The sequence below is a fragment of the Electrona antarctica genome (assembly GCF_951216825.1).
Source record: "Electrona antarctica genome assembly, chromosome: 22".
Taxonomy (NCBI): domain Eukaryota; kingdom Metazoa; phylum Chordata; class Actinopteri; order Myctophiformes; family Myctophidae; genus Electrona; species Electrona antarctica.
The window spans coordinates 36608059-36620310 of record NC_136805.1 but is presented as its reverse complement, the minus strand read 5'-3'; the positions used below and the strand labels follow the sequence as shown (position 1 = coordinate 36620310).

At 44.8% G+C, this 12252-nt stretch overlaps 1 protein-coding gene across 1 annotated transcript in view; it reads right to left on the bottom strand.

Moving 5' to 3' along the window:
* zranb1a (zinc finger, RAN-binding domain containing 1a) overlaps positions 1–4126 on the bottom strand; it is a 31338-nt gene extending 27212 nt beyond the window's left edge. The window contains exons 1-3 of the mRNA XM_079493189.1: positions 3604–4126; positions 1460–2179; positions 862–1090 (exon numbers count right to left, since the gene is read on the bottom strand). Coding sequence (XP_079349315.1) covers positions 862–1090; positions 1460–2155 — 925 coding nt within the window. The 5' untranslated portion in view covers positions 2156–2179; positions 3604–4126. The remainder of the gene's footprint in view (positions 1–861; positions 1091–1459; positions 2180–3603) is intronic.
* Positions 4127–12252: the final 8126 nt, after the last annotated feature.

The window sequence follows — 12252 nt, the reverse complement described above, 5'->3', positions numbered from 1 at the left end:
ACAGTTGCATTGCATCCCTTGCCTCGTCAGGCAACGTGAAAGCAAACTCTACCTGCCCGATTATTGTATTTACCTGCCAGGGGCAGGTGGGCAACGCTTACAACACCTGTATATTCAAAGATTTGCACACATTTTCAGGATTTTTCTAAATTAGCGCTATGAGCTAAAACAATTACCGTATGGTTTCTTTTGCTCAAAACTAAAATGACACAGATGGCAGGCAGATGCTTTCCCGGTTTTAATGGGTTAAGGAGGTTGAGGTCACCATCTGTACAGTAGCAAATGGAGGAACTTGAATCCACTCCCTGTCATTGACCTCAGACAAGACAATACAACTACGTTATTACCTCCATCCATGCTGGTATGTAACTCTCTCCGGCGCTATCACACAGTGTGCGTGTGACATCATAAACTACTGTAATAGCCTGCCATCACAATAGAAGCCTTGTAACCGGGGAAGTCAGTTCTTAAATAATAGCTCAGCCTATGCATTCATCATACACGGAATGTAAATACAACTATAGGAATGCACTTACACAAGAATACATCAAGACAAAGCTGAATGGGAGGGGGTGGGGAGTGTGTGTCACGTGTGTATGTGTGTATATTGTTGAAGATGTTGTCAGCCATTAATCACATCACCGTAGCATCCCTTGCCTGTCAAACATACACAGTACTATATAGCCGATCTATGAGGACACAGAACACATTGCGTTGTGATGCATCGTCAGCCTGTAGAGCGGCCATTTTCACCAAAGAGATTTGGTGTAGATGGGGGGGAAAAGGGGCCCAAGTATTAGACCCCCTGGGGATAATAGTGAAGTGCATCTGGGGGTTTTAAGTGGTTAAGAAACAACTTACCAGCACAAGCATTGAGGAACAGCCAGTCTGTTTTCCTCATTCGATTTTTTATTTGCTTCAGCTTTTTGAAGTCTATCTCTTGCTCCTCTCTGCTGCTCATGGCTCCGGCGGCCAGCTCTATCCTCTGGAAGTCCATGTTCCCCTCCGTCTCCCTCTTGGAGGTGGGTGGGGATCTCCTCTGGCCCTGGCCTCCTCCGCTGCCGCCGCTGCCCCTCCAGCGGCCTCTGTCCTGGGGTTGGACGACACGACTTCAAATCAATATCACCAAGATTATTTAAAGCTTTTGTCACGATTACTTTTTTGTTTTTTATAGTGAAAATAGCAAGCTAACACCGCATCACTCTGCAAAGCGTTGTGAGCTTCTAGATCGGTTATTTTCCCTATTTGTGTAACAAAGTATAATACATGTTAAAGTGGTTAATCAGAATAATAGTTTTAGTAGATTATAAACATAAATCGACTGTTGATATATAATGTTGATATATAAAATAAGTAATATATATTTTTTTAAAAGCCTTGCTTCTCGACTATTCGGTTACAGGTCAGTTATTGGTTTTCGATATTAATTATTTGATGATAATTGATTTCCCAGCCCTACCCTGGCCTGCTCATTGATGACGGGCGAGGGCTCCGGCGACTCGGCCAGCTCTATGGCATCCTGGATTTTGTTGTTGTTGTTGGGCTTGGCGTGGTCACACACCACGCACTTGCCGGTCTTGGGCAGGTTCTGGTACGTGCAGCCCGCGCACGTCCAGTGCTGCTGGCGGGTGTTGAGCCTGTTCTTGTCGTTGTACTCCTCACAGGCGGGGTCCACCACCACCACGGGGGATGGCGGTGCCGAGGAAGGGCGTCGCCCCCCCGCGTTGGAGCCCCCCGTCGAGGAGGTCTGGGGGGACTCTGTGGGGGGGCTGCGGGCCCTCTGGCGTGGCGACAGGCACTGCGTGCAGCGGATGGCCCGGGGCCAGTTCAGGTAGGTGCACAGGTTGCAGGACCACTTGCTGGCGGCCTCGGCGGTGTTGGGCGGCTTGACCCGGGGCCTGGCGCTGGAGTCCGGGCAAATGAGGAGGCTGTTGTTGCTGCCGCCGTTGTTGTCGCCGCCGTTGTTGTCGGTCCTTGGCACCAGGTCCCATTCCAAGCCGGGTTCACGACTCGGGCTGCTCTTGTAAGGTTCCTCTGTGATGATGGCGGGCCCTCTGGACCTCTGTGCACGACACATGGTGCACTTTCCCGTAGAGGGCCAGTTTTCGTAGGTGCAATAGTCACAGGACCATTTCGTCTTGTTCTCCGTCATCATGGGAGCTTCTGGTTTTTGGTCAACCTGTAAACATAATAAAACAGCAATAAGAGACAAACCACATGCAAGTGTGCCAGCACGCAGTCACACGGTCTGGCTGTGTCCACTATTACAGTGATTCTCAACCTGCGGGTCAGGACCCGCCAAAAGTCTCCAGATGATTTCTTTTAGTTTTTTTTTTGGGGGGGGGGGGGGGGGGGGGGTCCCAGATGACAGTGAAGTGACAATGTATTAAAGGACTTTTAAGACCTTGTTTATATAAAAGGACCATTACTGCATCAAAAGTAATGAACAAATCCTATACTATATTTTCACAATATGCATTTGTGGAACCGAGTCAAACTAAATGTAATTTCTCAACCAAACGATTCCAAGTCCTTGTTAGGGTGTGGGATGAGGGATCCCCAGTTCAAATGTGATCATTTTGGTGGGTCCCCGGTTCAAAAATATGATTTTGGTGGGTCTCCAGTTAAAAAATATGATCATTTTGGTGGGTCCCCGGTTCAAAAATATGATCATTTTGGTGGGTCCCCAGTTCAAAAATATGATCATTTTGGTGGGTCCCCGGTTAAAAAAAATATGATTTTGGTGGGTCCCCAGTTAAAAAAATATGATCATTTTGGTGGGTCCCCAGTTCAAAAATATTATCATTTTGGTGGGTCCCCGGTTAAAAAAATATGATTTTGGTGGGTCCCCAGTTCGAAAATATGATCATTTTGGTGGGTCCCCAGTTAAAAAATATGATCATTTTGGTGGGTCCCCGGTTAAAAAAATATGATTTTGGTGGGTCCCCAGTTCGAAAATATGATCATTTTGGTGGGTCCCCCCAGTTCAAATATGTATATATTACGGGGGTGTCACGGCCTGAAAAAAACTACAGATCTAAATGCACTGGAAATGGAAACCTAAAGCACTTCATGGGTCAGAGTCCACCAGTGCTCTCCTGGCCTGGGTCAACAACAAATGTACTTCACTAAATGTCAATGTGTTCAGGATTATGCGAACTATATTAGACTGACTCGTCAGGTCAGGTCATCTTTCGGGGACAGCAGCATTCCCCCTCACAGACAGACAGACTAGACAGTGTAGTTATATAACATAATAAAATGCAAGCCAGCTAATGCCATTCGACATTATCGAGCACACAGTTGGCAGGCAGGATTTTTAACAGTGGTACATGTTGTTATTGTGGGTTAGCGTTAGCTACAGTAGCTCGTGATAATGTTACACACACACACTCACTGACTGACTAGGGTTCTTTAGCTGCTTGTTGTTGTGATAATAACTACTAGCCAAACAGCTAACGTTAGCTTGGGAAATGTTGTCTATTTAACATAAACCGTTAAATGAACTAGCCCCCGGGGACGAGGAAAAGGGTCTCGTATTGCGTAACACACACACAGTACACACACACGGCTAAAAAAGACGACATGTCAAACTCTTCTTACCCGTAACGTGTCACACGGTTCGCTGCTGTTGTTTTTCTGGAGTGTAGTCCCGTAGAAAAACCACAACAAACCCTCTCAGTCAGTCCACAACAGTCCTCCTCGAGCTAACCAAGCGTTCCCAAGAATCCAAGCGTATTTCAAATAGCATTTATACTCCCTAGCTGTCTCGAAGGCTCTCACATCATGTTTACATTTTTAACAAATAATAGCTTGCTACTAAACATATCCCCACGACGACGACGCCAGCGTAAAGCCCCCACCAGTCTGCCTTCTATATCATGTTGCTAAAATAAATCCCCCTCGCAGACTAGACAGTCACTCCATGGTTGTGTTCTTTTTTTTCTTCTTTTTTTTTCTTCCCTTTTTCCTCCGTGTTTTAATGGCGGCGACGGAGAGACAAATGAACACCAGGGGCAAAACAAACGCTCAGTTCACAGAGAGAGGAGAGCAAAGGCAGGCCAGGCTGGCTCCGTCACGAATCATCTGGTACAGAGAGAGCACAACGGGATTGGACCAGGACTGGATGCGTAACTTTGAAAAGAGTGACACTGTGGCTTTCACTGTCACTGATTGAAAGTAAAAAAAAAAGAAAGAAAAAACATTATCCATTGATTGATTGATTGATTGATTGATTGATTGATTGATTTATTGATTTATTGATTGACTGCATGGGTACAGTCCAAAGAAGGTACAGGTCAATCAATACAAAAACTGCTAATAGGATAAAAGCAGAAATGGTACTATCAGAGTCCTCCAGGATTCCCCTTCAATACAGTACAGTAGCCTACCTCTGGTAGCCTAATTACTGACTGTAAACATGTACACCTATATTATATGAAGAGACTGATCCTGTTACACAGTAGACTCAGTAGGCTAGATACAGACACACCCGATATCAGGGACCTTTTTTACAAGAAGAGCCATGTTTTTATTGTATTAATAGTCAGTGTGCAAGTTTAATTATGACACCACATTTCCAACATATTTTCTACATAATATACACTGTAGGCCTACATAAACCTTGATTTCTTCTATTTTTTTTTTAAATATTTTCTTTCACATCAGGATGTAATGATTATTAGGATGAGCAATAATCCACTGTATCTCCCAGACAGTTTAACTCCCCATTCAGAGTCAGGATTTGAATGTAGAATTATGTGCAGAATGTCATTTCTATACAGATGTGAGGGGATGTAATATAATTGACTACATAGCAAAATATATAGTTTTATTTTAAACCAAAAGTCCTCTCTCTAGTCTAACACTTGCCAGCGTGCCAGTGATCACGCTCCCCTGTGCCGATGTTGGCACCCTATAGGCTGCCTACCCTGCTCTATAGCCAGGAGCGCTACCTGAATATATTCGCCCTAGAGCTATTTAACACGCATTTTAAACCTTCACCTTCAAGTGCATCTGCACATAGGCTGTTGACCTAAAACATTTGATCCCACCTGGATCTTTGAACTGATGACCTTGCTCCAAAAAAAGGGCAGATAATCTACCACTACACTATGCGACTCCAAAGCCAGTAGTCAATCAGTAGGCCTGAGGCTCATGAGGCGCCCTTGAAGTGAGTGCCGATGGCAATCAAACAATGGCCTAATACATTAACAAGCACGGCATCAGAGTACCGGTATGTAAACGCACTGGACGGAATATGTTTGCTTTTAAGGATGATTGGTTTGGGAATCACATACACTGCAACAACTCTGCTCCAGGTGAGGCTTGAACTCACAACCTCAGCATTGCTCAGCAGTAAAATGTAGTATAAGAGCCTTGGGAAACGCACGCTCCCTCTGTGCAATTCTGCCATTTAGAATGACGTGGTGCTTGCTTTTGAGAAGAACTTGATTGGGCATAAGAACTCTGCTCCAGGTGAGGCTCAAACTCAACCTCAGCATTGCCTAGCAGGTTATTGTCATATAAGTACCGCATGCTAACCGATTGCGCCACTGGAGCTTAGATATACAACTTTTTATAATATTAGACAATATTTATAGTTAGTTAAAGCTTACTACAAGTGAGGTTTGAACTAATGACCTCAGCATTGCTCAGCAGTAAGATGTAGCATAGGGAAACGCAAGCTCCCTCTGCATTTCAGCAAGGTAGAATGACCTGGTGTGTTATTGAGGACAACTTGATTGGGCATATAATCTCTGCTCCAGGTGAAGCTCGATCTCACTACCTCAGCATTGCCTAGCAGGTTACTGTCATAAATGTACGGCATGCTAACCGATTGCTCCACTGGAGCTTCGATATACACTTTTCTATAATAATAGACAATATTTACACTTATAGTTATAGCTCACTACAAGTGAGGTTTGAAATAACCGCAGCATTTCTCAGTAGTAAAATGCAGCATATCAGCCTTGGGAAACGCACGCTCCCTCTGTGCATTTCATCTGTGCTTTTGAGCATAAGATCTCCGCTCCAGGTGAGGCTCGAACTCACAACCTCGGCATTGACTAGCTGCAGGTTACTGTCATATAAGTAACAGATTGCGCCACTGGAGCTTACATACACACTTTCGATTGTCAATATTTACACTTATAGTTATAGCTCACTACAGCTGAGGTTTGAACTAACAACCTCAGCATTTCTCAGCAGTAAAATGCAGCATATCAGCCTTGGGAAATGCACGCTCCCTCTGTGCATTTCATCTGTGCTTTTGAGGACAACTTGATTGGGCATAAGATCTCTGCTCCAGGTGAGGCTCGAACTCACAACCTCGGCATTGCCTAGCTGCAGGTTACTGTCATATAACTACCGCGCGCTAACCGATTGCACCACTGGAGCTTACATACACACTTTAGCTCACTACAGCTGAGGTTTGAACTAACAACCTCAGCATTGCTCAGCAATAAATTGTAGCATAACAGGCAGCCTTGGGAAACGCACGCTCCCTCTGTGCATTTCAGCCAATTACAACGACCAGGTGCATGTTTTTGAGAACAACTTGATTGTGCATAAGATCTCTGCTCCAGGTGAGGCTCGAACTCACAACCTCGGCATTGCCTAGCTGCAGGTTACTGTCATATAAGTACCTCGCGCTAACCGATTGTGCCACTGGAGCTTATATGCACATTTTCTATCGTCAATATTTACACTTCTATTTATAGCTCACTACAGCTGAGGTTTGAACTAACAACCTCAGCATTGCTCAGCAATAAATTGTAGCATAACAGGCAGCCTTGGGAAACGCATGCTCCCTCTGTGCATTTCAGCCAATTACAACGACCAGGTGCATGTTTTTGAGAACAACTTGATTGTGCATAAGATCTCTGCTCCAGGTGAGGCTCGAACTCACAACCTCGGCATTGCTTAGCAGGTTACTGTCATATAAGTACCGCGCGCTAACCGATTGCGCCACTGGAGCTTACATACACAGTTATATAGACAATATTTACACTTATAGTTATAGCTCACTACAGCTGAGTTTGAACTAACAACCTTAGCATTTCTCAGCAGTAAAATGCAGCATATCAGCCTTGGGAAACGCACGCTCCCTCTGTGCTTTTGAGGACAACTTGATTGGGCATAAGATCTCTGCTCCAGGTGAGGCTCGAACTCACAACCTCGGCATTGCCTAGCTGCAGGTTACTGTCATATAAATACCGTGCGCTAACCGATAGCGCCACTGGAGCTTATACACACACTTTCTATTGTCAATATTTACACTTATAGTTATAGCTCACTACAGCTGAGGTTTGAACTAAATACCTCAGCATTGCTCAGCAATAAATTGTAGCATAACAGGCAGCCTTGGGAAACGCACGCTCCCTCTGTGCATTTCAGCCAATTACAACGACCAGGTGCATGTTTTTGAGAACAACTTGATTGTGCATAAGATCTCTGCTCCAGGTGAGGCTCAAACTCACAACCTCGGCATTGCCTAGCTGCAGGTTACTGTCATATAAGTACCTCGCGCTAACCGATTGCGCCACAGGAGCTTATATGCACATTTTCTATTGTCAATATTTACACTTATATTTATAGCTCACTACAGCTGAGGTTTGAACTAACAACCTCAGCATTGCTCAGCAATAAATTGTAGCATAACAGGCAGCCTTGGGAAACGCATGCTCCCTCTGTGCATTTCAGCCAATTACAACGACCAGGTGCATGTTTTTGAGAACAACTTGATTGTGCATAAGATCTCTGCTCCAGGTGAGGCTCGAACTCACAACCTCGGCATTGCTTAGCAGGTTACTGTCATATAAGTACAGCGCGCTAACCGATTGCGCCACTGGAGCTTACATACACAGTTATATAGACAATATTTACACTTATAGTTATAGCTCACTACAGCTGAGGTTTGAACTAACAAGCTCAGCATTTCTCAGCAGTAAAATGCAGCATATCAGCCTTGGGAAATGCACGCTCCCTCTGTGCTTTTGAGGACAACTTGATTGGGCATAAGATCTCTGCTCCAGGTGAGGCTCGAACTCACAACCTCGGCATTGCCTAAAAGTTACTGTCATATAAGTACCGCGCGCTAACCGATTGCGCCACTGGAGCTTACATACACACTTTAGCTCACTAAAGCTGAGGTTTGAACTGACAACCTCAGCACTTCTCAGCAGTAAAATGTAGCATACCAGGCAGCCCTGGGCCTCATTCACACGTACCAAACACCAATCAAGCAAATGTTTGGTCGATTTTTTTGTTTTTTTGGTCCACCACAATGCTTTTCCAATGGGAGACACATGGTTTGATTAAACATTTGTGTTTGATTGCTGATTGCTGGTGGTGTTCTGCCCCTCCCCCCTCATCAAACAAAAATGTTTGGTCAAACCATGTGACTCCCATTGGAAAAGCATTGTGGTGGCCCAAAAAAACAAAAAAAACAACCAAACATTTGCTTGATTGGTGTTTGATACGTGTGAATGAGGCCTTGGGAAACACACGCTCCCTCTGTGCATTTCAGCCAATTACAACGACCAGGTGCTTGCTTTTGAGGACAACTTGATTGGGCATAAGATCTCTGCTCCAGGTGAGGCTCGAACTCACAACCTCGGCATTGCCTAGCTGCAGTTACTGTCATATAAGTAACGCGCGCTAACCGATTGCGCAACTGGAGCTTTCATACACACTTTAGCTCACTACAGCTGAGGTTTGAACTGACAACCTCAGCACTTCTCAGTAGTAAAATGTAGCATACCAGGTAGCCTTGGGAAACGCACGCTCCCTCTGTGCATTTCAGCCAATTACAACGACCAGGTGCTTGTTTTTGAGAACAACTTGATTGGGCATAAGATCTCTGCTCCAGGTGAGGCTTGAACTCACAACCTCGGCATTGCCTAGCTGCAGGTTACTGTCATATAAGTACGGCGCGCTAACCGATTGCGCCACAGGAGCTTATATAAACACTTTCTATTGTCAAAATTTACACTTATATTTATAGCTCACTACAGCTGAGATTTGAACTAACAACCTCAGCAGTAAAATGCAGCATATCAGCCTTGGGAAATGCACGCTCCCTCTGTGCATTTCATCTGTGCTTTTGAGAACAACTTGATTGGGCATAAGATCTCTGCTCCAGGTGAGGCTCGAACTCACAACCTCGGCATTGCCTAGCTGCAGGTTACTGTCATATAAGTAGCGCACGCTAACCTATTGCGCCACTGGAGCTTATATACACACTTTCTATTGTCAATATTTACACTTATATTTATAGCTCACTACAGCTGAGGTTTGAACTAACAACCTCAATTGTAGCATAACAGGCAGCCTTGGGAAACGCACGCTCCCTCTGCGCATTTCAGCCAATTACAACGACAAGGTGCATGTTTTTGAGAACAACTTGATTGTGCATAAGATCTCTGCTACAGGTGAGGCTCGAACTCACAACCTCGGCATTGCTTAGCAGGTTACTGTCATATAAGTACCGCGCGCTAACCGATTGCGCCACTTGAGCTTAGATATACACTTTTCTACCATAATAGACAAAATTTACACTTATAGTTATAGCTCACTACAGCTGAGGTTTGAACTAACAACCTCAGCATTTCTCAGCAGTAAAATGCAGCATATCAGCCTTGGGAAACGCACGTACCCTCTGTGCATTTCGTCTGTGCTTTCGAGGACAACTTGATTGGGCATAAGATCTCTGCTCCAGATGAGGCTCGAACTCACAACCTCAGCATTGCCTAGCTGCAGGTTACTGTTATATAATTACCGCGCGCTAACCGATTGCGCCACTGGAGCTTACATACACACTTTAGCTCAGTACAGCATTTCTCAGCAGTGAAATGTAGCATAACAGGCAGCCTTGGGAAACACACGCTCCCTCTGTGCATTTCAGCCAATTACAACGACCAGGTGATTGCTTTTGAGGACAACTTGATTGGGCATAAGATCTCTGCTCCAGGTGAGGCTCGAACTCACAACCTCGGCATTGCCTAGCTTCAGGTTACTGTCATATAAGTTCCGCTCGCTAAACGATTGCGCCACTGGAGCTTATATACAAACTTTCTATTGTCAATATTTACACTTATATTTATAGCTCACTAGAGCTGAGGTTTGAACTAACAACCTCAGCATTTCTCAGCAGTAAAATGCAGCATATCAGCCTTGGGAAATGCATGCTCCCTCTGTGCATTTCATCTGTGCTTTTGAGGACAACTTGATTGGGCATAAGATCTCTGCTCCAGGTGAGGCTCGAACTCACAATCTCGGCATTGCCTAGCTGCAGGTTACTGTCATATAAGTACCGCTCGCTAACCGATTGCGCCACTGGAGCTTATATACACACTCTCTATTGTCAATATTTACACTTATATTTATAGCTCACTACAGGTGAGGTTTGAACTAACAACCTCAGCATTTCTCAGCAGTAAAATGCAGCATATCAGCCTTGGGAAATGCACGCTCCCTCTGTGCATTTCATCTGTGCTTTTGAGGACAACTTGATTGGGCATAAGATCTCTGCTCCAGGTGAGGCTTGAACTCACAACCTCGGCATTGCCTAGCTGCAGGTTACTGTCATATAAGTACGGCGCGCTAACCGATTGCGCCACAGGAGCTTATATAAACACTTTCTATTGTCAAAATTTACACTTATATTTATAGCTCACTACAGCTGAGATTTGAACTAACAACCTCAGCATTTCTCAGCAGTAAAATGCAGCATATCAGCCTTGGGAAATGCACGCTCCCTCTGTGCATTTCATCTGTGCTTTTGAGAACAACTTGATTGGGCATAAGATCTCTGCTCCAGGTGAGGCTCGAACTCACAACCTCGGCATTGCCTAGCTGCAGGTTAATGTCATATAAGTACCGCACGCTAACCGATTGCGCCACTGGAGCTTATATACACACTTTCTATTGTCAATATTTACCCATTGAGCTGTGTCGTTCCACAAGGAAGCATACTAGGGACTCTACTGTTCCTAATATATGTTAACGACATGACTTCAGCTTGTGACTGCAACTTGTTCCTGTTCGCAGATGACTCGGCACTGCTGGTCTCGGACAGGGACAAACTGCAGGTTGAAAATGCCCTCAGCTCTGAACTCGGTAGAATCTGCACCTGGCTCGCTGATAACAAACTATCTTTACACCTGGGAAAAACTGAATCCATTCTCTTTGGATCTAATAGTAATCTCAGCAAGGCAAATGGCTTCTTGGTTAGAGTGGGTGACAATGTTATCACACGTAAAGATGAAATTACCTACCTAGGTTCCATCCTGGAGGCTAATCTTTCCGGTGATAAAATGGCCACCAACGTAATCAAAAAAGTCAACCAAAGAACAAGATTCCTTTACAGGATCTCCTCACTGGTCGACAAAAACACCTTGAAGACCTTAACAGGAGCCCTTGTACAAGGCTTCTTTGACTATGCATGCACCTCCTGGTACCACAGCACCTCAAAGGCCCTTAAAACTAGGCTCCAGACCTCCCAAAACAAACTGGTCAGGCTCCTACTTGGCCTCACCCCCCGAACCCACCTCACCCCTGCCCACTTTGACAGACTGGCATGGCTTAGGGTCGGCGACAGAGTACAGCATCTTGCAATGGGTCTGGTCCACAAGATTCGATACTCCACCAAGATACCCATGTACCTGTGTAGATACTTCCTTAATGTTAACGAAGTCCACACCCACAACACCAGAGGGAGTGCAACGAATCATGTTCAACCCAGATTCGGCACAAACAAGGGACTAAATTCTTTTCGCTCCTATGCCACCAAAATGTGGAACGCCCTACCAACAGTCATTAAGACATGCGAATCCCTTGACTCCTTCAAAACCGCTCTCAAAGGGCACCTACGGATGGCTGCAATTCGAAACTGGCCCCCGTAAAAACTGAATCCCCCCCCACCGCCCTTTTTCCCCTCACTGTATATGTTTCTTTTCCCTTTTTACCTCCATTATGATGAATTCCTGTACTGTTCTTTGTCTATATAGAAATGTCTATTTGTACGTCTCTAAATGTTTTGATGAATTGAACATGGTGGACCCTGTTGTAAACAAGTGTAATGCTTAATTGCGTCGTCCACTCACAGTTAACAGCCTTTGTATTGAGTTTGTGCTTGAAATGTACTGTAATTCTGCAAACTGTTAATAAAATTTTCAATCAATCAAAAAACTTATATTTATAGCTCACTACAGCTGAGGTTTGAACTAACAACCTCAGCATTGCTCAGCA